Genomic DNA, 25,494 nt, shown 5'->3' with positions numbered 1-25,494 from the left:
AATGAGAGTGGACTTGTCCCTCCATCACCGAGTGAAGAAGCCCTCTGGGCTTGACTTTAGCCCTGTCCATGCTGTTTTCTTGATCTGTCTGTCTTTGTACCCTGGTCCCGGAAAGGAGAAAAGATTTGGGGCCTCAAGTAAGTGAATGACTTTCTTCAGAGTGTCAGTGGTTGCTAAGAAACGAGTGGGATAAGAAATGGAAACCATCAAATCACTCCTAAAAATAACCCAATGGACTGAGTTTACTTGTGACCTGCAGCAGCTGCATGGCACAAATCTCATTGAGCACCAAGCAGAAAGGAGACTACTTCCACGGCCCATGCATGCATGAGCTTCAGCTCTGACTACGCAGCCTGTTTCTGGGAAGTGTCCTTTATGCAGACACTTCACAAATGTTTCCAGCCCTTCACAACCCTGGTTCCCCCCTCCCCGCCTGGGGCACTATCACAATGACACTGTAGCACAGGGATGACCAACAGCCCACTGCTGCCTCTTTCCCCTCTCCCTGCTAAAGAATTGGCTGCCCACACGGGAGGGGCTGGAGGGCCCGGTCCTGGCAGCTCTATTGTTGGAAGAGTGAGCCACTGTCTATGTAGCAGGAGGTAAGAACACGTCTAGATGACTCAGACATAATCAGACACTAGGACAAAAGAGTTAGTTTCCTTTTGGACAGCCGAGGTGGCATGTCCACCACCTGCCTCAGTAGGAAAGGAGGAGAGGGTATCACAGGGCAGAGGGGACAGGGAAAAACAAAATCAAACCCTTTCAGTGACACTAATGCACTGAGGTGGCCAGGACTCTACTCCCTCTTAGTTATTTCCTTTTTATAAGGGAAGGCAATTTTCAAGTATAAAGACAGAGGCTGTCTCTATCATAGGCAAAATGATAAAGTACATTTTGTCACCAAGTCAAGCACACCTTCTGAACTCTTTTACTCTTCAAAAGGCACCAAATCTGAGCTTCCCTCTAGGTTTCTTATATTTAAGCTACTTGGAATAAAGAGAAAGTCTAAATGCAGGACTGCCATGTAGAGTTGTGCAGATTACTCACTGCACAAAGATACTTGGACAAGAGGACGAGCTGGGGCTGACAAAGCCCAACACTCAGCAAACACACTCGGTGTGGGGCTACCTCATTCTGTAGGAAGGGGTATCTTTCTTAAACCATACAGAGGCACCATACGGGTTGGCAGAAGTCCTGTCTGAAAGTAATGCAAAGAGGTAGGAAAGTTATTTGGGAGTCAGCTAAGAGGTTTGGGATCTAGTTTCATCTTGGTCCCTTAAATCACCTTGGGCAGATTACTTAGCCATTCTGCATGTACATTTCTTCACCTTCATGGCATAAAAGGAGCTTACAGTTCCTGTCCTCTCCCTAGTACAGGGCTGCTGTGATGAATGAATAAAGCTACAGCTGGTTGCTTAGTTCAGGTGCTTGGCGTATGGAGCTGATGCGGCTCAGACAAACCATTAACCTTCTTTACCATGAGTCAGCGCCACCCTAGGAGGAGCCCAGCCCTGCAGCTCACAGGGGGACCTTCAGTCACGAGAGCTCTGCAGGACACTGGGATTTGATCACAACACTGCAAGACCCAGGGCATTAAGAGCTCACGTGAGAGGCAAGGGGCTGAGAGAGTGAGAAGCTGTTCAGACAGTGACAAAAACATCCCCACAGAATGCTGGGAACTGCCAGCCAGACGGGAGCAGATGGGTAGAGGCCTCCAGCTTTTTCTGCTGCAATGATGGAGTCTGGCCCCTTGAAGTCTTATGATGACAGTTTTTATTTATTTTTTGGGGGGTGGGAGGTGAAGATTAGAGCTAGGAGCACATCTCCTCTCTGGGCCTAGAAGGCATTTCAGCCACTAGGCTCCAGGGCCTGTTATCCAGGGAAGCTGAGCTATCATAGCAATCTCTGGCCAAGTTTTCCTATTCTGGTTTCAGGGGACAGGATCACTGGGACGTGGGGGTGTGGGTGGTGCAGTGGCAGGATCAGGCTTTGTGAATGACTCATCTGGAAGCACAGCTGGTTTTGGAGGGGGAGGGGACTTTTTGTGGAGGAAGCTGCTGGCTCCAGCAAGGGGCCCTGACTTGGCTCCGTGGCCCAGCACTCACCTCTCCACCCAGTTCTTGTAGCTGGGGATGTCCTTGGCATACAGCAGCTTGTTGGAGGGCGAGTCCTTGCCCAGCCGGTGCTCTGATGTGGAGCAAGAGTCCATGAAGGTCTGAGCCACCACAGAGAGGCAGGCGTCTGTGATGCTGTTTTTATGGATGTCAAACACAAACTGCGGGTTCTTGATCATGTTGACCCAAAACCGCAGGGGCAGGCTGCGTGGAAGGAAGAGGCAGACAGTCAAGGGAGACGGCGCAGTGGGGCTGCGGCGTGGGTAGGAGGGGTCTCTGGAGAAGGAGAGAAGCCTGGGGAACTAATAGAACTTAAGAGCCTTCTCTATGCTGGGGACGGGATGTGCCCAGGAAGGGAGGTAAGGCAAGTCTGCAGGGCCCGAATTTACCTTCCAGGAAACTGAGAACTGCCAAGGCTGAATAATTCATCCAGAGATATAATCTTGGTAGGTACTTGAGAGGACTTGATACCCAGCCTTGGTGGCAGGGCTCATCATCTTCCCTTTGGCCTAAAAGGCAGCTTTGATGTGTGCTATAAAGTGGAATTTCTAACTCTGTCTGTCTGCTCCTAAGCCTGATACAAAAGTATCCAGTTGGCAAACTTTAAGGAATTGCTTGGAATCTAGGCTTCATATCTGACGCTCTGCCATCTACTGTATGACTTGGCAGAAGTCACACCCTTCCTCCCTGCCTGGGCCTCTCAGCCTACTCCTACTGGGGCTGAGAAGTACAGTGTAGCTGACTGATTTTTCATTTCTAAGCTGGCAGGCTTGAAAACCCACATTCATCCACCTCATGGGCCCCATCGTATTCCCTCCTTCCCCTCCCTGCTTCTGCCGGTTGCCACCTCCTGCCCACCAGGAACTGTGCTTGCAATTGGGGATACAGTGATGAATGAGACACATCCTCTGCCCTCAAGAAGCCTGCATTGTGATGGGTTCATGGAAAGGCAGACATGAAACCGACTACATGCCGGGAGGACTGTTGGTGCTAGGACCAGAGATGTGTAGGGTCCAACATGGGACCAAGGGAATCATCAAGTCTACCCAGAGGGCAGTGTCCAGAATGCCTTCATAAAGGGAGCACTTGATGGTGGGAGTTTTAAAACTTGTATAAGTCTTTCTTTCTTTCCTTCCCTTTCTTCCCTTCTCTTGCCCTGCCCTGCTCCGCCTTGCCTTGCCTTGTCTTCTCTTTCTCTTTCTTTCTTTCTCTCTCTTTCTTTCTTTCTTTTGATGGAGTTTTGCTCATCAGGCTGGAGTGCAGTAGGGCGATCTCAGCTCACTGCAACCTCAGTCTCTCGGGTTCAAGTGATTCTTGAATCCTCAGTCTCCCGGATTCAGAAGTGATTCTTCTGCCTCAGCCTCCTGAGTAGCTGGGACTACAATCACCCATCACCACACTCAGCTAATTTTTATATTTTTAGTATGATGGGGTTTCATCATGTTGGCCAGGCAGATCTTAAACTCCTGATCTCAGTTGATCTGCCCACCTCGGCGTCCCAAAGTGTTGGGATTACAAGGCGTGAGCCACCGTGCCAGGCCTGTGTGTTTCTTAGCAGAGTGAGGCCTGGAGGAATGGGGTGGAGGATGGGTTGCACACAGGAACTCTGCATCAACAAAGACAAAGAGGGAAAAGTGTGCCCTGCAGTCTGCTATTGTTAACCTGTTGCTTAAAATGTCCCAATCCTGGGACACTGGGAGAAACTGCCGTCTGCCCCTTCTGGCTGTAGCCATCCCTGTGGGCTCTAATCCTATGGCTTCCAACCAGCCTGCTGGGATGCAGGTGGGAAAGAGGACTAGGCACCATGCAAGGGATTGCTTACTTCCTTCCCTCTGCTCCCACCTCTGCCTCCTGCCATTTCCCCTGATGTTTTATTGTTGTTTTGGTTGTTGTTCTCACTGATGGTAATAGTTAGAATGTTAATTATGTGCTTGGCTTGCTTCTTAGAACTTAAACTCTTTGAATTACATCATTTCAATAGAACCAGTACAATATTTCTATACTTGTTCTATCTCCCAGCAGCCAGCAGGTACAAATAACAAATGCTATTAATACAGGAAAACCTAATGTTCAAGACTGCCAATCAGTCGACAAGGATCTATTAAGTTCCTACAAAGTGTGCAGGGCGGGACTCAGGCAGGAAGCATTGAGGTCTGACAATGTTTGGCGGTGTTTCCTTCATCCCTGGAAATCCCTAATAGGAAATAATGGGATGGTGTCCAGAAAAACTCAGAGAGCCACAACACCCAGGTGAAAGCAGGGGTCACTCCAGCTGCCCATGCTTCCTGACAGCTGGGGTCAGAGCCCTGAATGGAGGACTCACGACTTCTCAGCTAATGAAGTCTCTGTTCATATCTTCCTGTTGTCCAGAAGTTGCACCCAGGAATAGGGACTCTGGGAGTCCACATTTGCCCTGCTGGTTTTTTCTCCCCTATGCTCCCTGGTCCTCAAGCCAGTTTTGCTGACAGGTACAGCAAACAGGGAAGCCATAGCACTCACCCAAGGCTCCCGCCTAATGAAATATTAGCATATTATTAACATTAGTGGTGGCACTAATCTCTGGTTGATTGCAGCCACTCAGGCTAAATGAGCAGGAGGTTTATTTAAAAGAGAAGAGGTAGGGAACTGTGGAAGAAGAGGGTGGGGAGAGGGTGGGTTACACCTTGGGCCAGGAATAAAAAAATAATCACCTTTCAATCAGAGACAATTAACTCCAAGTCAATATGCAGATCTTAAAATTCCCAGACTTACTGTGTCTTGCTCAGCATAGCAACAGATCAAGTCAGGGTTGGGGGAAAGTGTCCTTTGATGGGAGAACTTGAGCCTAGCAGGACTGTCTACTTCCTGGGGTTTCCTTTGCTCAGACCTGAGTACTTGGAAGAGCTGGGATCCAAGGATTTGGCTCTACTCCAAGGACATTATGGCACCCCTGGAGGTGTCCTCACCGCAGCAGGAGGGACGGGGTGAAAACAAATGGTTTGGATACCATTGTAGGTGATATTCCTGCAATGTGCTACTGAAAGCAGATAGAAATGTTTAGAAATACCCAACTTTCTCCAGCTAGGACCAAGAGAAGTTCTGGGCAGAACATTTTTTTTAATCTTCTGAAGGCTGTTAACATTCAATGGAGGCAGTAAGTAGGAAGACTCACTGACAGAAGCAGATTGGTAGGCTGGGGACATGCCCCACCAAACAGCTCCCAGTAGTCATGCCAAGAAGTCTAGAAGTCTAGGAGAGTTAAACGCATCTTACCTAGAGGCAGGTCCTGGGAGATATTAGACCCAGCACAGCTTTCAAAGGAGGAAATCGCATCACCCAGTTTTGCTACACTGAGTGAGCAATCTAGATTTTTGAGTCTTATTTGAGAAAGTTTGGAAGAACCCCAGCATGAAGGTCTTCTCTCACCAGGAGTTAATGTGGGAGCAAACCCCACGCTTCAGTTCTGTGGTCTCAACCTTGGTTCCTGCCTGGTTTTTCATATTCAGCAGGGATAGTCTCTTCTCCCGGTGAAGAGGATGAGGAGCCAGAGCATACTATATCTAACACAGTTTTGGTACCAAAGTCTGACTTCTGCCTTCATCTATGCATTGCTTTGGGGCCTGGGGCTAGGTGCCAGGGTGCTTGGCTGAGCTCTAATGCCTTGCCCATCCTAGCAGTTGTCAGTGCTGGGCAACAGGCCCACACTGCCTCAGGAGAATGATCTGGGGAAGAAGAGCCTGGGACAGGCACCATGGAAAAGCTGCAGGGAGGCTGTTCTGGAACTGATGGGACAAAGGATAAGCCAGCTTTGCCTCAGGTAGAGCTCTCAACCAGAGACCACCTTGGCCCTGCATCTCATCAATAATTACTGAGACCCAGCTTTACGCAAGGTTCCATACTAAGTGCTGAATACTGATGTGAGCTCTTGAAATTTCAACCTCAAATACAAATTACGCACAAGTGAAAGGAAGGATGCTCCATGCTAAAAGGACAGAGGGGATCATAGGGGAGAACACCTAGAGTGTCAGTTAGTACTTGGAGAATCCTGTTGTCTCAAAGTAAGACATAGTGGTTAAGGGCAGGTCTCTTCACCACACAGAACTTGGAAAAGGAGGTAATGGGAAGACAGCAACTGCTTGAACAGAATACGAATGCCCTTTGTTCACCTGGTTGCTTCCTAGGTGTGTTTCAAAACTGCTTGCAAGTCACTGATAGCTGTTGCCCTTCTAAGATCCAGTTGCACATGACACATTCTCCATCTTCCATAGCATTTGTCCCACACTACCTTGCCTCTCACCCTCATCTGTCGGTTCTTTGAGGGCAGGGGCCATGTCTGATTAGCTCATGATCCTCAGTGTCTAGCATAATCACAGGCACCCAGGAGGTACTTGGATGGGAGAGTGTCCGGGCCGTGACATTTGGCATATTATTTCTTGCTTCTTCAGCTGGTTCAATAAATGTTTGTTAACTGACTAAGTGATAGGAAAGAAAGATGCACAGACAGATTTTACTAGAGGGAAGCGAAAGAGGGAATGAGCACAAAAATCTAGGAAGAGTGGATGGGGAGGACCAGAGAATGTGCCTGCTCAGAGTCCCTGCTGATGAAAACAGACTCTGGTCAGCCCTTCTCCTGAAGGCCCAGAGTCCCATCACCATTGACTCGAGGCTGGGTGGGCTCAGGGCTCCCGATGTGCCCCCTGCCCTCCCTTTACTCACCAATTGCTCTTCCAGGTATGGCGGACGTGTGGGTCATGAATGCCATGCTTATCAGCCTGCTCATCCAGGAAGTCAAACATGTACTTGATGGCCAGGGGCAGGGCAGAGCCACGGTGTGCCGTGCTGAAGATGGTCTCAAAGAGGTCATCCACAAACTTCTGCAGTGTGCCCTGGAGAGGTGGGATATGTCCAGACACAGCTCAACTCACGTAGTTCTGAGGATGGCTTTTAAAACCTGCCTCACAGACCTAGGCAGGGGAGGATGGTATACAGTCCACCCCGCTTGGGTGAAATTGGGTAAGTCCATGTAAATCATTTTTCCCATTTCGCCTGTCTCTAACAGCTTTAAATTTCCCCTGCACAAGGAAAAGAGATATAACACTGATGACTGGACCTACGTAAGGCTTCCTCTGCCAACAACACGGTTTGGTTGAACACCCTCTGGCGGTGTTATTTTAGCACTTTTCACAAATGCTAATGAACACTCACTTGGTTAGAGCAGACAAACACAATCTGCTGGTTTTGTTTGGGCATTACTCACACTGGCTAATGAACAGTGACTCACTTGGCTCTGCAGAGAGCAGAGCTGAGCTCAGTCTCAGGAGTGAAAGACTAGCACTGCAGGTAAGCAATGTCCCCAGAACCAGGATTACAAATGGTGCCTGGGGTCAGGCACGGTGGCTCACACTTGTAATCCCAGGTTTTGGGAGTCAGAGGCAGGCGGATCATTTGAGGCCAGGAGTTTAAGACCAGCCTGGCCAACATGGTGAAACCCCACCTCTACTAAAAATACAAAAAAAAAAAAAAAAAAAAAAAAAATTAGCCAGATGTGGTGGTGCATCCCTGTAGTTTCAGCTACTTGGGAGGCCGAGGCAGGAGGATTGCTTGAACCTGGGAGGAGGAGGTTGCAGTGAGCAGAGATTGCACCACTGCAGTCCAGCCTGAGTGACAGAACAAGACTCTGTCTCAAAAACAAAAAAAAAAAGAAAAAAGAAAAAAAAAAAAGAAAAAAAAAATGGTGCCTGAGAAGTCACTGATGGAGCCCTGACTTCCGCCACTTGAGATTGTAGAGGATACCCCAGAGAAGAAACCATTCTGTTATAAGGCATGGCAGAAGAATGTGAAAAGAGGCAGTCAGAGTCTCAGCATTTCAGAAGGGCATGGAGAAGGGATAGAAACAAATCTTCAGATTGCATGCCAACACCAATGTATTGGTGGGGTTTGCCTGGAGCGCTGGATTGAGAAGGATTCTGAGGTTCGGTACAGGGGCTGATCAGCAGTGCCTCCTGGGGTGGATAATAGAGTGAGCACCAGCACGAATGCTGGGTACTGGCTACTCTGGCATTTCTGTGGGCTGATGAAGTCCCTCTTCATAGCCTCTGGGCTCCCTGCACCCAGTTCTCAAGTCTGATACCTTAGTGGCCAGGAGTCGTGTCAGGTAGATTTCGGACACCATCTTGCTCCCCCGGTCCCCCTCTTTCTGGTCTCCATGCTCATGGTTCTTCACTAGATGCCACATCTTGACTCCACTCTCCAGGTCAGGAGTGATCATAGGTGTCCGTGAGCGGAGGCTGTCAGGGCTGCCCGTGTACCGGATCATGTTTTCTGCCGAGGCAAGGATCACCCCCAAATGTATGTGAGGCCACAAGGCCTTAGCCCATCACCTTACCATGCATCCCTCGCTCTGGCGGAAGCCAACGACTGTCTGATCATTCCTGCCATTGGCCGGTGCTATCACCTCGCCTTGGTTTGGTGCATTCCCTGAAACTGGGATGCTTTTCTCACCACCTCCAGGAAACTATCTGTGACTAATTCTACCCACTCAGATCTCCCCCTCCTTCCTGTACTCTGCATCGTGTCAACCCTTAATTATTCAATTTGTAAAAAATATAAGCCTGTACTTTTTTAATGCTTTTCCTTGTTAGAGTTCTCAAGTCATGTCTCAGGATGAGTTCTGTGCAGCCAATTAAGTACACACTTAAGAGCAGGTAGCCTGTCTCCCTTAATAACCGCTGATCGGATGAGTAATCGCCTGGTAACCTGCTCACCTTCGTCTGTCCTCCCCTCTGGCCTGTGCCAAATTATTCCTGTTTATTTGCTGAAACTCCTGCCAGTGTTTGTGAAGTGTTGTGAAATGAGTACTGAGCAGGAAAATGAAATGGCGGTCCTACTGTGTGCAGGAACTATTCTCTGTATTCATCTATTTATTATCTAGAATGACCCTGTTCAGTCAGTAGATTTTTCAATCTCTTCTTCTGGTAAATAAATAAATAGCCAAGGCTCATAGTGGTCAGATGACTAGCCCCAAAGCACACAGATAGGGCAGACAGAACAGGGCTCCTTCTGGCTTCTATCCCACCTCCAGCACCCTCTCCCCACCACTGCAGAGCCTTGCACCTGGTCTGTACCTGCACTCCACTGCAAAATAACAGTGGCTCTTACAAATCATTTAACCTCTGTGCACCTGAGTTATAATGTACTAATCTGCATAATAGGGGGAAATAATAATTATTTAATTCACTAGATTGTTAAGAACATGATGTGAGATAATAGCTATCACACAAGGAAAGGCATCTTACAGACTGGAAGACATTCATGAAAGTTGGCTTTACTCTTTTGCTCATGGATGAAGGTCTCGCTTATGCATCAGAGTGACGGACTGAAACCAGGGGCCTCTTCCCCCACCTGGCTCTCTTCCCTGATGGTCAGCCTTTCTGATGCCCCAGCTCCCCTCTCCAAGAGTCTCCTGCCTTCTGGCTATGCTGTTGTCATGACAACAGCTGCTCTGGACACCCGGGCCTCCCCAGGACACTCGGTGGGATCTTACCATATTTACTCGCTGAGGTCCTGGAGACGGTGGAGTTGTTCACTGCGTTATAGGCTGTCACCTGCTTGGACACTAATGCCACCACGGAACCATCTGGCACCTACAGGAAAAAAGCTTCTCAGGGCCTGGGCACAGCAGCTCTGCCACTCCAGGAAATAAGGACAAATAAGGATGAACTTGGCACTAAGGGGCAATTGGTGCCTTGCTGGAGAACTAGGGGACTTTGGAGGCTGTCAGCTTTCCTTGGAGCAAAACAAGACACAGATCTGGATACTGACTAGTGCTCTATTTTGTGGCTTCTCTCGGAGTAACTCCTGGGAAGAGCTCCTCCCTAGCATTCTCAATCCCAGTGCTTCCCTGGAAGATAACCCAGCCTTAAATGCCCAGAGGAACTTCTCAGGAGGGCCTTCCTTGGGGACTCTGCCCGTGCCCTGCAGAAAGTGTGCATGTCAGCATGTTATCTCCAAAGAGGTCAGGGTTTCCTGGCTTCTTGGCTGGGAGACATCAATTTCCTCTGGAGCACTAACGGAACATGGAGTGCTGTTGAGGGGCTTGGTGTCTAGCCCTGTTATTCCAGGACAATGATTTCCAGGGCAAGGGACTTGTAGTTGGCTAGCTCCTCCCCTTTCCACATTCCCCTCACCTGGTAGTGGGCCAGCGTGTTCAGTCGTTTCCAATCATTCTCAATCTTGGTGGTGATGTCTTCATCCTGCAAGATCATCCTTGCCCCACTTCCTTGTCGCCACTCTGCCAAGAGAGCAGTGGCATCTCAGAGAGGCCCTCTGACCCCTCCTGTGGGGAAGCTGAGGACCCCTGTGTAGGTAACCTATGCAGTGCTAGCTCAAGGGTGTATCCATTGTAAGTGCTAGCACATGCTCCTGTGAAGAGGGAGTGCCAAAGCTCTCAACGCAGAGAGGCCCTGAGTCCCAGTTCTGGTTCTGATCCCAACAAACTATGTGACCAAAATGGGGCTAACATTGCTTACCCACCCCTGCCCATCTGCTTGCTAGGAATGGCTACATCTGTAAAAAGTAGATGCTCAAAAAGTATTAGCCAAACAAAAGGGGCACATAATAAAACACTAAGCTTTGACAAAGCACGAGGCAAATGCAAAGTGGCATAGTTGTGGTAGCGTGGCTTGTTTGCTTGATTGGAAGCTCTTAGAGCTGACGAAATCAAGGCTGTAGGCTCAGTCACTGAACAGCTCCAGATCTGCTCCAGGGGTGCATGCCATAGGGTGAAACTGACAGGTGTGTCACCCTTGTCAGGGAGACTGGGTCAAAGAGTGTGGAAAAAATCAGCAAAACCCATTCTCATGCCCATGAATGTCCCCTTCCCCACAAAGTTGATGAAATGATACCAACGTTGTAATCTATCCAACACCTAATTATTTGATGTTACAAGGATATACTTACATCCCCATATTATTCTCATGGGCCCAAACACCTACAATACATGGGGAAATGGGAGGCTGTTTCTCATCAACCAAATCCCCACCAACATACTTGGTACAAATCACATGTAGGTGCAGAAGTGCACATTCCTATCTTGAAATGTACACGCATGAAAATCCATGTGCATGTCAGACACACATAAACTCATGCAGCACACACATGTATGAGCTCATGCATGCACACATACCATTCTCATGGACACACACCAGAAAGGAGAAACAGCCTCTTAAATTCAAATGCAACATGTGTTCCAGCCAAGAAGTCAAACATTTGGTTTCCAGGCAGCCCAGATCCTGCTCAATGCCTCTCAGATGCTGATACTTTTGAAATGTGCAAAGAATGCTGGGCTCATTCAGAGTGTGGTTAGTTGCTGGATTAAGTGGCCTGGCAGTCACTGCTTGACCCACCAGGGATTTCTTCCTATGTCTCACAGAGCCACATGTTCAGATTCTCTTCCTCGTTTCCCTCCTGCCAAGGCTGGTCCACGACCAGCCACATTTGTGACAGAGAGCACCAATTCCTCCCTGCGTTGTGCATTTGTTGTGGTCTGTGCTGCCAATCCCATTTCACAGATGGCATGCCCTTTGGAATAACAGAGATGCTCCTAAAATCTAAGCCCCTTGCCTCCAGTTCCTGGGGCTCCAGTCCCTGGGGCTTCCCTGCTGCCTAATTTAGAGCTTAGCTTCACGTCAGGTGGTCAAAGGAATGAAAGCATAGAGACTACATGCTTGCTCACTGGAGCAAGAAGTCTCTGGGGCCCGTCCATCCCTTAGTCTGGTGGATGTCACAGCTGGGATTGCTCATGGTGATTACGGTCTGGGGCAGTTAGGCTAATGGGCAAAGGGGAAAATGCCTCACTGAGGTATCTGGTCACTAGCATTTTTGCTTGTTATTGTGTTGTTTGGTTTCTTGAGTTTTTTTGTTTTTTATTTTATGGAGGTATGCATGCATGCACTTTTGAGTGGCTGGAGCAAAGGAAGAGGAATCTCTCCAAGTTGGCCACACAGCTGATGTGCTGTGCAGTTGGATGCTGGCGGACACCAGTCTGGGTTGGAGAGTATAAGTCAGTGAGTCTCCCCCGCTTGCATAGTGAGCGGCACCTGGTTAAGTCAGAGGCTGCATGTGGTGGAGGAACAGCTGTAAGGCACAACACACAAGGGAGCCAGCTTCTGCTTTCCTCATATTTGGGCTAGGGAGAGGGATGCAGTGAACTCAGCTCTGGACACTAAGTCCTCTGGCTGGGCCCCAAGGGAGTCTCCTCCACTGAAGTGACTATGGGGCTTACTAGGACTGGAAGGAGAAGGTGCCAGTGGAGAGACAGCCCTCTAGCTTAGCAGCTGCAATGGTACTCCTTGCTGATAAAGAATTGTAGCACATCTCAGGAGCATCCGAATAAACTACATGGCCTGGTAAATTAGGCAATGACAGTTGGTGACTGATTCTGGGCGCCAGGGCAGGTCTTCTTCCATGATGTACAATTCCCCTTCGAGCTGTGCAGTGCACAGCCTGGGCGGCCATACTCAACAACCCTGTCTGAGTCATGCCCAGAAATTATGAGAATGAGAATGAGAGTCCACCTACCTCCATGCCCCTATCCAAAAAGACTGGGTAGAGGATGGTCATGTCTCCTTGGGACTTATCTCAAAAAGTCAAGAATGTTCCCCCAAAAGCCAATATACAGAGAGGGGGCTGAAATCAAGGGGTACACTTAGCTTGCTTTTAGATCACTCAAGCCTATTGTTTTGTTATCTCCTAGACAGAAAAAAAATTGCTGACTATGTGCTTTTTTTCTGAAATATCAGAAAGGTGAAAGAAGAAGAAGAAAGGAGAAAGAAGAAGAAGAGAAGGAAGAAGAGGAAGAATAAGAGGAGAAAGAAGAGGATGATGAGGAAGAAGAAGAAGGAGGAAGAGGAGGAGGAGAAGGAGGAGAAGGGGAAGGGGGAGAAAAGGAAGAGGAAGGAGAAGGAGAAGAAGAAAGTAGTAGTTGAAATTACTGCTTTGTAGCATCTACAACCTAGTCCTGATGAAAGAGAGCTCAGAGGGATGGGCAGCTGGTATAGGCAGCTCCATTCCTGAGGCTTTCAGGAAAGAAGAAAGGATCACAAGTAGACCACCCAGCTGAACATGGAATGGAGGACAGAGGGTGGAGTATAACTGGTGGGCAGCCCCACATTCCCTGGCACAGAATAATTCAAGTAGGCTGACAAGGAAAGCCAACCCTTAATGTCACTCTTCTCTGCCCAAATTCCTTACTTTTACCCTGTTGGCCAGAACCCACTTTCACTTCCATACTTACCTGCCCTCCTTCCTTTCCTGAAACCCCTTCTTCAGGCCAGTTATGGTCTCTATTTTCCCTAGACTCATCACGGAATGTCTCAAGAAGATCAGATAGTGGGTATGGGCTCAGCTTTCTGGAGTGCTCTTGTTACAACTTCCTGACCTTCTCTCAATAGAAGTCTGAGCCACAGAGCTCTATTGAGTAAAGCAGGGGCCAGGAAAAGCCAAGGTCAAAGGCCATCGCAGGTGGCTTCCCTCTAGCCCAGGAGCAGTGCCTTCTCCTGAGGTGCATGGCTGGGCTCATAAAATCTCATCCCCACCCCAGAAGTAAAGATCTCAAGGTCAGGTTGAGTGAGCTGAGAATGAGATAGCCCTGCCACCTTAGATATGAAGGCCAACACCCTGGTCCTCTCATGGTATGCACGGCTGGCTGAATCAGCCTCAGGAGGCCCTCTGTGAGGGTGGTATCTAATTTTGTGCTTTGTTGCATATTCAATGTGTGCTTAGTTTTAATAACAGTAATGAAAATAAATAGAACCCAGGTCCCCCAGTGCTTGGTCCAGCCCTCTTTTCACCAGATGGGCTCCTTTTGTCTTGCCTATAAAAATATCACTAAAAATATCTCTCTTTTGAGTCTCTACCTTGCTCCGTAGGAGGTGACCACATTAGGACCAGTCAAGAGGCAATGTCACAGCTCAGCCAATGACCAGAGTCCTCCCATGAAGGCTGAGCCTTTTGGCCTTTTGCCTGCCCATAGGGCACAGTGAGAAGCCGGAAAACACCTCCCAGGCACCAAATGCTATGAGATACTGAGCTCAGAGAGGGCTGAAGCAAATCCTGGGGCAGAGTGACTCCTCACAAACACCTGCTCCTACAAAAGAGGACACCTAGAGTCCCATCTCACAAGACGCAGTCTCCATGGTGAGAACCCAGGTCCAGGACGTGTTGCAGCTCCATGCTCACTCATTCATCAAAGAACACTTACTCTGTGCCCCCAGTGTGCTGGGCACTGCCAGTTGGGCATGAGAGGTAGTTAAACAAGAAAACGGAGTAAAACATAAACCCTTGCCCTTGAAGACTCCTTGTGTGGAGGGGCTGTGCAGGAGCCCAGTGGTCAGGACAGGGGTGAGACAGGGAGGAAGAGCTACAGGGAACTGGTAGGAAAGGGCTGCCCAGGTTAAATTGTGAAGGATGAGTGGGCATTTGCTGGCTGGCCAGGGGGATAAGTGTTCTGGTCCAAAGGTGACACTCATGCCACAGTTCTAGGGATCGATGAGTCTGAGCAGGAGAAAGTTGAAAAGAGAGGCTGGAGAGGTGTAGGGAGGTCAGGACCTGAGTTAAGAAAGATCCAGCATGCCTTGCCAAGGTGTCTGGGGCTGAGCTGAGGCCATCGAGACAGAGCAGAGAGGGGATAAGGAGAGGAGAGCATTATTAGAGGGACAAAGAGGCATGAGCCCTGCCCGGATGGCCGTCTTTGTTCAAAGCAGAAGTAGCATTGAGGACCTAAGCTAAGCCAGTGTGGAAGGGGTGTGGGTTTCAGGGACGCTCAGGAGATGGCTGTGGAGACGTGTTTCAGGGATGCTTAGGGGTGTGGGTTTCAGGGATGCTCAGAAGATGGCCAGGTCATGCTTGCAGAGTCTCTAGGAAGGGGAGGTAGAGGGAACTTGGCTTGCCTCCAAGTGTGTGGAGATCCATGTAATTGGCAGCGGGAAGCTGAGATCCTCCGCAGGCCAACCTGGAAGGAGACGCTGGCATGGAGGACCCCACTGGTCTGACTCTTGAAGAGTCCCATACCCACCAGTAGGTGCCATGCTAAGAGGCAAACTCTCCCCAGGGTGCACAGCACCTTGTAGTTCTGGCCCTCACAGTGTAGATATGCAGGTGGGTACAAGGGCACCCACACATGCACACACACACATGCACGCACACACACATGTGCACACACACTTGCACACACGTGCACACACACAGGCACATGCACATGCGTGCACACACACGCACACAGATGCACACACATGCGCACACACACATGCGCACACACGTGTGCACATGCACCTCCTTTTACCCCAGGCTGGGGACCCTTCAGGCTTTGCATTAACTCCCTTTCCAGTCTTCCTATCATCATCTCTCCTCAGACCCATCCCAGGAAGCTTCAGGAAGGGCTGCTGAAGAAAGGCAAGGGTGGAAGGAGGCACCAACTAGGCTGGGCAGAGCCAGCAAAACCGACCTACACAGTTCACGCAGGACCACCTTCATGACCACATGCTTGGACTTCCACCCCTGCCACCTTTCCTTACCTTGGGGGCACTGTGAACAGGTTCTTACTAGAAGCACACACCAGCCCTACACAGCGCCCACTCTACCCTCCAAACCCCGGGCCGAGAAGGAGGCTGGAGGAGGAGACAAGATTCATGGCTCTGCATGCCTGTCAGCAGGGAGCCCCAAGGAAACACCTGACGGAGAGCCCTGAGACCTTCAACATCTGGCCAAGCTGAAGTGCTGGGAGCAGGCACCAGAGAAGAGCTGGGAGAGCCAAGAGAAGATCAGAGTGTGTCTGCTAAAAAGGCCAGAAAATTCACCTGGGAGCAGGAGGGGTGACCCTCTAAAAATGTTCTTTTTTTAAAAAAAAATTATTGTGACAGCAAGTTCCCAAATATAACATGATTGAACTATGACACCTGGTGCTTAAAAGAAGAAGATCCTGAATAGAAGTGCATTCTTTGCACTGAAGGTACTAGATCTTTGTAAACTGTAAAGTGCTGTGCACTGGTCAGTTGTTGCTATTTAGGGATGCCTGGAGAGTGAAAGGCAAAGGCAGGCTGTGCCCCACTTCCTGATTTGAGAGAGACAAGCTAGAACTTAGCAGACATTCTTGAATGTGGAACACAGGGCTCTGGCATGAGTCCAGGCGGTGTGGTGGGTCAAAGAAGAGTTTAGAAGGCAGGTGGTGTCAGTGGGAAGGAGGAAAGGTGACCCTGGCATTCATATGCATGGCACCAAGAGAAAATTGCTAGCTCTGACCTCTCTCGCAGCAGCTCTGCCCAGCAGCCGGATGCCCTGCTCCAGGCACCAAGCACAAAGGACAGACACACTCACAATCCAATTTGTTACATTTCCACCTTCCAGGGAGAGAGGGAGGTGAAATAAAAAAGAAAGAAAAATCCCATTATCTTTATCTGTCCTTCCCATCAGGTGCAGAGGAAAATGCAAACTGGGGAGACAGCTGCTGTGAACTCTTTATATTTCACTCAGAAGATAGTGTATCTTTTTATTGCCTACAGGAATTACTTATTTGAAAAAATATATCCTTTCAGCTCGCTCGACTTGAGCCGCAAGACAGAGAGAGGGTGGTGGAGTTCTGGGGCTATTGATAGAGCATTTGCATTAAACTACAGGAATCTCTGGAGGTCATGGACAGTGGCAGAAGGGAGAGGAAATGGGGGCTGCAGAGGAGACTGCGTGTGAAGGGAATCGGAGTTCTCTCTACCTCCCTGCTGTGTACCTGGGCCCAGGCACTGTGCTTCCCTGAGCTGCAGATTCTCCATCTGTGCAGGGCAAAGAATGGCACCAATGATTTCCCTTGAGGAGTGAAGGGAGGAGGAAAAGAGCTCCTTAGTTCAGACAGAAAAATGTCCTGCCTCTGCTAGTCTGCTAAGAAGTGGGGAACTTCTCCTAGGCACCTTGGCACCTCCATGCCTGGCACAGAGCTGGCCACAGGGTAGGATCTTCTCATGTTTGTCGAAGAGTTAAGTGATGCAAACAGGTACCTACCCTGCCCAGATACCTGTGAGTGGAAAGGGATGTAAACCTGGTTGTGGGGACAGCCTCATGTGTAGCAGGGGGAGTGCTACCTGGGCACTGTGCCTTAGAGCTCCGCCTCAGTCCCAACTCCTCCCGCTGGGGTTGCTTTCCTTCCCCAGCTTCCAACAGATTGCAGCGAAAGTGGGCCCTGCGGTTCCTGGGATAGTTAATTCTACATGTCAACTTGGCTGGGCCACAGTGCCCAGATATTTGGTCACACAGTATTCGAGATGTTTCTGTGAGGGTGTCTTTTTATGAGATTAACATTTATACCAGGGCGGATTTTGAATAAAGCAGATTTCTCTCCATAATGTAGGTGGGCCCCATCCAATCAGTTGAAGTCCTGACTGGAACAAAAGACTGACCTCCCTTGAGAAAGTGGGAATTCTGCCAGCAGATGGCCTTCAGACTTGAACTGCGTTGTCGCCTCCTCCCTGGGTCTCCAGCCTGCCAGCCAACCCTGCAGATTTTCGACTTGCCAGCCTCCATAATTGTGTGACCACTTCTTTAAAATGAATCTCTCTTTCTGTTTCTAGACACACACACATGCACGCACGCACACAACCCTTGTTGGTTCTATTTCTTTGGAGAACCCTTACTAACGTGGTTTCCCGTCTTAGCTCCTTAATGCCTGGACAAGTCTTGTGAGGGAGTAGAGGGAGAGGAGTGGGAGAGCTCTGAGGAGCAATGAATAGACATGTCAGGAGTGAGCAGTTAGGCAGAGCCAGGGGCCACAGCAATGATGAAAGGCAGGAGCCAAAAGCCAAGCAAGAGCAGGGAGGGTTGGGCTGGATTTACTTGGGACAATGACAGGGTGGTGCCAAATGTCTTTGCTTCCTGCTGAGCTGGCCTGGGAAGGGTGCTCCTGCTATGCCAGGGGCTGGGCATCAGGAGAAGGAAGGCAGCCTTTGCTGGATGCCCTCAGCAGTGGGAGAAGAAAGCACAGCGGGTAGGGGGAGAAAGTTGGGGGGCATGCTGTGCTGTCTTGGCCCTGTCCAGCACTTGGGGCTGAGTGAGTGCCAATGTGCTATGCGTCCTATTGGCATAAATAGTCACACCTTACACTTGTAAATTGCTCTTAGGCTTTCAAAGCACTTTCACCTACATGATGGGAACAACTTTCCTTGCCTCTCTCTCCCCTTGGGGGCTGTGATTGAACGGTGTGGAAAAAGCATTTGGGTCTCTCAGGAGGCCCCAGTTTTCTTGCGATGCAATCTAGCTTTGGTAAGAAGAAGCCTAGAGCTTTGCGGGCAGCTCCAAACGCTGGATTTAAAAGGAAAAAAGGGAATTTCTCAGAAGAGCACCCATCATGGTTGAGCAGGGAGACATTGCTGAGCAGCTCAGCAAGATGCCCCTTCCCAGTGAGAGGGGGCCCTAAGGTTCAAACTGCCCCAGGCCTCTCTTTGTTTCTCCCTGCTATCTGTCCCTGCTGTGGGGATCTTATTTCTCCAGGTGTGGCCCAGCAGCAAATGTGATGGCAGAGGGATCCCCTCTGTTTGTTTGGATGCCTGGAGCTTGAACAGTCACGGTAAGCACTGGAGACCTGTTTCCCCTTGGAAGTTGGTACCTTTCCCTGGCTTGTGCAGCCTCTAGCTGGGGAGACCAGCCACCCTCAGGTAGGTCCTTTTTGCAGAGCTGCCCTTGGGCTTCCTTTCATCATGGTGGATGGCAGGAATGACTGTGCCTGCTTTGTCTGCTTCTGTTTCCACTTCAGATAGTCTAGAACTCTGGCTTCAGAAGGCTTTGCATCCCATAAAAGACTTGCTTTGCTAGGCTTGTGCTCCCAGGCTTTTTGAGGGAGCGATTTAAGGGACTCTCAGGACGAAGATCACGGGGCTGCCTTCTGTGAGCCCCTCCATGGGAAATCACCTATTCTTAAGCACAGAAGCATACATCTCCTCATGCAGCTGCATGCAGGTGCTCCTTCTGTGTTCTGGCACACCTTTGCAATCTCAGTTTCCAGCATAAAGGAGCCTGCTCCTATCACAGCTCTCCCTCTTGGCCCCACTCTGTCTGGACCCTCCTCCCACCTGAATTGCATTAAGGACCCTGCAAAGCTGAAGACGCCCACAGATAAAACAAAGGAACAGTGGGTGCTAGCTGGTTCCACTACCAAACTCAATTCTCCCTGGAAAACCCCTTTAAGGAGTATCCCACTCAATTGTTTGGACGTGGGGAACACAAAAATCCTCCTTCCAGGAACTGTTCTGTCTCCCACTGGGCCATGACAGGTTCCTTCACCCTATGAGTCTGTGGGATCTTCATGGCAGCAAAAGCAAATCAAATGCACACAGACACATAGGCCTGGTCTGACTCTAAGGGCACACACGTGAGCACACACTCACACCCCTCCCCACCACATCACATATTGGCTTCCTCTGTGTCGCAGAAACAGCATACTCAGAGACACCTCCACAGTGGAGGGAGACACAGGCTCACCCAATCTCCCTCCCTCAGCATCCAAGCTCAGAGCACAGGGCCAAACAGCTTCAGCCAAGAGCCAAGAGAGAGGAGATGGGGTTAAATAAAGAAGTGAGAATTTAGAGGAGTTGCTACAACTTCCTGATCCTAAGAATCTTTAGGCATCAGAATTCAGAGGGAGTGGGGTGAAGCAGTGGGAGGCGACGAAAATTCCCTCTGGATTCTAGAAAATAGCATAGATGCCCGTCTGTCTTGGATGGCTTAGCCAAAGCCAGCTTAGAGGCCAGATGGATGGATTAGAGGCATCTGAGGGGTCCTCCCACCACTATGTTGCCAGGAATCTCCAGATACGAGCATATACACACATCAGTGCTTCTCCCTCCATGCCCAGCATCAACAAACAGGCACACTCAGTATCCTTATATTATCCTCATAATCAGTGACAGCAGCAGCCAATACTTACTGAATGTGTATGATGGACCACACACTGCATTAAAGAGGCTTTTACATGCATGATCTCACTGAATTCTTACTACAAGGCAGGCACTATGATTATCTTCATTTACAGCTAGGAAACTAAGGCATACACACAGGTTACTTGACCAGGGTCACACAGCTAGGATTTGGAGGCACCAGGATTCAAATCTAGATGTGTTTGATGCTGGCCTACAATGCTGGAACCACCTCTCTTCCCCGCGGGCCTCTTCAGATCATGGGGCTCCCCATGAGGATTTCCCCCGGATAGCATCCTATGAAATGCTTATGCAAACCATAACTGGCTCTAAGTATAGGTGGCCCTAACCAGCATGCCCTTGTTTATAGAGGCTGGGAGATCTATTCATGGAACATTGAGTTAAAATGTCATCCTTCTCCCCAGCAGGCTGTCATATCTCATTTTCCCTATACTTTCTCTCCATTCTCTATCACTGATCCAGCTCCCTCAAGCTGTAGGCATTCGGCAAAAATTATAGCCACAGAACTGAGTGGAAGGGAAGAGCCTCGGGTGACGACAGAGGTGGTGGCAGGACCTTGGGACGCAGGAGCTCAGACTAGCGGACTCTGCCCTTAAATCCCTTTCTTTCCAGATATGACTCCTTCATTTCCCACCCCTCTGCTATTTAAAGGACCCCAGAGGCATATCCTGCCAGGCAGATCACCAACAGACTACCAAGTGACTCGCGGCCTCCTCTCTGCAAACTGTTCACTGACCAGCTCTGGTCAATTCCAAGCAGTCCAGGAAGGCAACCCATGGGCTCCTCGGGGGTCTGGGCATGCCTGACTCTCTCCAGCCAGTGATTCTCCCCCTTGGATCTCTACCCCAGCCCTGCCTCTGCTGACAGGAGAAGGTGAGGTGTGTTCAGGACCAGCCACAAGGACAGCCCCTGGGTGGACAGCCTACTCACCCAGATCCATATCTGCAGCTTTGGGCCGGTGAGAGCAAGGCACATTCTTAAAGATGGCATCTAGAATCTTCTCCTTGACCTGAGTGATGGTGTCACAGTTGAGGATCTTTACTGGGACCTCGGGGCTGTTGGCATTGTCTGGGCTGACACAGCTCAGGACCTGAAGGAAAGGTGGGGAGAGGAGGATATGAAATGGGGTAGCAGGAAAAGCTCCTAGATCCCCAGCAGCACCCTGGGATCCCATTCTAAAAGGCTCTTCCTCTCCAGGATGGGCTGGGGAGGAGTAGGGTGGCTCTAGGCCATCTGTGCTCCCACCAAGTCCACTGCCCTTTCCTGTCTGGGTAAGCAGGACAATGCCTTGGCTTCAACGTCCTTGAGGGAGTGCAAGCTGCACACTTCACTCCTTGTCAGAACAAACTTCATTAAAATCCTGATTTTTCAAAGGGACAATGCCCAAGCATGTGGAAGCAGTGAGGGGAAATTTGCAACAGAACACACATATCAATGCATCCATGCACACGTGCTACCTCTCTCACATGCACACAGGAGGCAGTGTCGTAGCGGCACACCCAGACCCTCGCCCACCTCTGAAACTCCCTGCCCATCCATATGTGTCTGTCTCCTTCTTGTCACTCCTTCTCGGACGCACACTCACACACAGAACTAATAGGAATCTGGCTTCTTTCTCCAAAGATTTCACAAGCTTCGATTTTTGTGAAGGTTTCATTTGCCTGATTAGAGGTTGGCAAATCTATAAGACACTTAATGTATTCTTTAAAAACAAAAAGATGCCCTTTAAAGATTGCAGGTTCAAGACACCTGAGATTCTTTCCTGGCCCTGAACTTGAACCCCTGTGTTGGGGGAAGAAGTGACTGCATAGTTCAGGGCTTCCATTTCTCTTTTTGGAACTAGTAGGGAAAGTTAAAACTCTGCTTCACCAAGCTGCCTTTTTATTTTTTTTTTCCTTGAAAAAGTTCTGGGCTTTTCCTTTAAAAAGAACAAGGCTTTTCTTCTCTTGCTGTTCTCACAGTGGGATCTTTCTAAATCGACGGCACCGTGTGCGCTCCTGGGTGGACTGGTGGGGAATGGGGGTGGGTGCTGTGGGTACTGGAATAAGTGAGGGCACAAGATCCAGGGCAGAGAAGCTGGGCATCCTAGGGGTACTGATGCCAAGTGGCCCTCCCCTTCTGGGCTCCCGAACTCTCCCTCGGGCCCTGCTGCCAAAGAGCCCTCTGTGAGTCTCTCTTCTTCTTGGAAATTTCACTCCCTCTGTGCCCCCATAAGCATTTCCCAATTGTCCTATCTGGTTTGCAGAGCCAGACACCAGTCTCTCTCCCACTCCACCCCCCTTCTTGCTCCATGTGGTGGCAATCAGAACCCTGGGCTCTGGGCACCTGCCTTTCATTAGCAACTAGACTGCTATGAGCTCCAATGGAAACATGCTTATTCCATTAAGAAGGGAAAGAAAAAAAAACCCTGAAATCTATAAAACCAAACTCTTACCCTCAAAATGCCCTAACCTAAAAACAATGGTGGAGAGACCTCTGCCCTGAGCATCCCCATGTGTGCCTCCTCCCAGCTCCCCCCTCCTTCTAAGAGTCTTCTGGCCCCTTCCTTCTGCTCCACAGCCGAGAAAAGACTGACCCCTGGGCCGTTCTGGCAGCCCCTGCTGTCCTGTCCTATGGGCCCTGGTGGGGCAGCTCAGCCTTCCCAAGACAGCAACATGGTTTGCTCTGGGCTTCCTCCTCTGAGGGACCCATGAGGCAGAGGCGGCCACCTAAATGTAACCTCCTGGCATTTCTAGTTGCTGCAGGAGCTCAGCATGGCCTCAGGAGAACAACTCCATGGTGCACTTCAGGGCAGGGGTTGGCGTTCTAAAGTGGAAGCAGTGGCCCCACAGAAGGGCAGAGCCCCTGGCCACTGGCCAAGCCAGAGCTCCACCCACAGGTTCCCTTCCCCCATGCTCCTTGGCTAGTTTGTGAACAAGCTGCCTCATGATTTCTCTGCCAGGGAACTGCCTCTCAAACGCTAATGTGCACACAAGCACTTGGGGGCTTTGTTGAGATACAAATTCTGATCTAGGAGGTCTGGGATGGGGCCTGAGATTCTCCGTTTTTCCAGGTTCCCAGGCAACTAGCTAATGCTCCTAGGTTCCCCGGTGGGCATCTAGTGCTTTAGCAGGCTTCCAGGTGCATGTCTAGAACTCCAGCAGGCTCCCGGGCAGGCACCTAGCACTCTGGCAGGGTCCCAGGTGGGCATCTAGTGCTCCAGCAGGCTCCTGGGCAGGCAATTAGTGCTCTTGCAGGCTACCAGGTAGGCATCTAGCATTGCCTGGCTCCAGGCTTCCACATGGGCACCTAGTGTTCTAGTGAGCTCCTAGGTGGGCATCTTACACTCTAGCATCCAGACGTTGCTGATGTTGGTACTGGGGCACTCCCACTAGCAGGGTCCTTGGCCACACCAGTCCAAGCTCCAGCATCAATCCAATAAATCACTAAACCCTTAGGAGGCATACCTGACTGCAAAGTGGTACACTCACTCTCCCCACAAGCCTCTTAGAGCCTCTCTGTGGTTATCTCTCCCGCCCAAGACAAGGCTACTCTTAACAGGCCCATAGCACTCTGGGCTCCTTCAGCCACCGCCGAGTCCCAGGACTCCCTATCTTTGTATTTGGCCTGCTCTTCGGAGTCTGCACGCCCTGTATGCTGCCGTCCTGCACGATTTCTTGCTGTCTGCCCACACCCTGAAAGGGCTGCTCCCCTGCCCATGTGCAAATACCTTCCCCAGGCCTGAAGGCGGCTATTAAAGCTCCCTGTGGCCATTTCTTCTCCAGGCAAAAAAACCACAGTTTCTTTCCTCTCTCCTCACTGCTCCTGTCCCCAAGTGTTCCCACCTAAATGGATACTGGTCCCTGAACCACTCCAATGTCCTCACGTTCTCTTTAAGTTGTGGCATCTGAAATCAGCTCAGTGCACTAGCACTACTGTGGCCTCTGGAACAAAGGATGCTACAATCTGGGGACAGAACATGATTACAACTCATTGTGTTGGATTCAATATTGGGAAGGTGCTGAGGAGACAGGAAAGAAAGGGAGTGGAATGGGGAAGACAGGGTGGAAGACATTTACGCAGTAGTTCTATCTCATTAAGAAATCCATTCAGGTCTCTATTTCTGGAAGGGTTTTTCCCCCCTTTTCCATTTTAATCGGAGCCTCTCTCTCTCTCCTTCCAAGCAGATGGTAACTGCCAGGAAGCAGGGGCCTCGTTCGCAGGCTGCTCCTTTGAATCTTCATAAGGAAGCCAATCCCCACAAATCTGTTCCGATGTCTACTGGGATTCCCGGGGCTTTTGGAAAATGAGAGTGGGATAGGTGGATCACGGTCGCCATCTTCCCAGCCAGCAGGGATGGCTTTGTTCAGAGGTGGGAACTGTCTCCCCAGCTGGCCACAGGGTCTGGAATTTGCCCTCGACTCAGAGCAGTTGGAGGGGTTGTCCGGGAATCACACTCCCTCCCAGTCCTACCACGCCCCGGCCTGCTGTGGCTCCCTCTGCATTTGAACTTCCATCTGTTCCCTGTCCTCATCATTCCCTTCTGTCTCTTTTCCTTCCATTCTTGGGTGCCACTTGCATATCACCCCCAACACTCAGCTTTTATCTTTTCATACTCCCTCCTTCCACGTCCTCTCTTTCTCAGAGAGAAAGGGCTGGCTGGAGATCACAATGATCTCCAAAAAATCCTGAGAGTGAGCTCCCTGGGTTTGAAAAGACAGTGAGCAGCGAGTGGACGCACGGTCACAGTGGGGAGAGGCAGGCAGGGCCTGTGTGACCAAGCACTAGGGCATGAGTATGACACGGGCTTCACCACCTGCTCATCTTGTCCCATTGGATCCCCTGCACAACTTCACTCTGAACAACTAGGATTATCCCCACTTTACTCGGTTCTGTTGGTGTTCTCATTTTTTCCGATAAAGACACCCAAACTCAGAGAGATTAGGGACCTATCCCGATTCACCCTGTTGGTCGAAGGCAGAGTCAGGGCTCAAATACAGGTCTGTCTGTTCCCAAAGGCCATGCTCTTGAATGCTAAGCCTTGGTGCCTCCTAGCGTAGCTGTTTTTGTCAGGTGAGGGAGCCTGACCTTAACGGAGGGGATCCCTATGTTCCTTCAGCAAACGCCTTGCACCACCACGCCCCCTTGGCTTTGCATTATACAGCTCGGGTCACAGTTGTATTTGAACTTAGAGCAGAAGGCAATGTGGGCTTCAGAACTATGAGGAACTCTTTCTAGCTTCCTTTCCTCTCTATCCCGCGCTCTCTGCCTGCATGGACCTCTTCTGTAAAGCATTGACTCCAAGCTGGGAGGACAGAAGAGGAGTTCAACTGGGTCAAGGGCTATGACCCTATAACTGGTGTAGCTAGAAACCCCCAGTTCATTGGCTGAAGTGTCACTCAAATGTGTCTGAGCTACTGGTCCCCAAATCCAAATGCGCTGGTGAAACA

At 50.0% G+C, this 25,494-nt stretch overlaps 1 protein-coding gene across 2 annotated transcripts in view; it reads right to left on the bottom strand.

Annotated features, from left to right (window-relative positions):
- The window catches only part of PLXNA4 (plexin A4), a 539,940-nt gene that overhangs the window by 15,194 nt on the left and 499,252 nt on the right, over nucleotides 1–25,494 (bottom strand). For both annotated transcript variants that reach the window (XM_011995835.1, XM_011995836.1), the window contains 6 exons: nucleotides 20,996–21,155; nucleotides 10,283–10,386; nucleotides 9,640–9,739; nucleotides 8,227–8,417; nucleotides 6,813–6,982; nucleotides 2,109–2,321 (listed from right to left, as the gene is read on the bottom strand). In XM_011995835.1, coding sequence (XP_011851225.1) covers nucleotides 2,109–2,321; nucleotides 6,813–6,982; nucleotides 8,227–8,417; nucleotides 9,640–9,739; nucleotides 10,283–10,386; nucleotides 20,996–21,155 — 938 coding nt within the window. The remainder of the gene's footprint in view (nucleotides 1–2,108; nucleotides 2,322–6,812; nucleotides 6,983–8,226; nucleotides 8,418–9,639; nucleotides 9,740–10,282; nucleotides 10,387–20,995; nucleotides 21,156–25,494) is intronic.

Source organism: Mandrillus leucophaeus, unplaced genomic scaffold (assembly GCF_000951045.1).
Source record: "Mandrillus leucophaeus isolate KB7577 unplaced genomic scaffold, Mleu.le_1.0 Scaffold5, whole genome shotgun sequence".
In the NCBI taxonomy this organism is placed as follows: Eukaryota; Metazoa; Chordata; class Mammalia; order Primates; family Cercopithecidae; genus Mandrillus; species Mandrillus leucophaeus.
The sequence above is the reverse complement of the archived record's forward strand: the minus strand, read 5'-3'. Positions and strand labels throughout refer to the sequence as shown.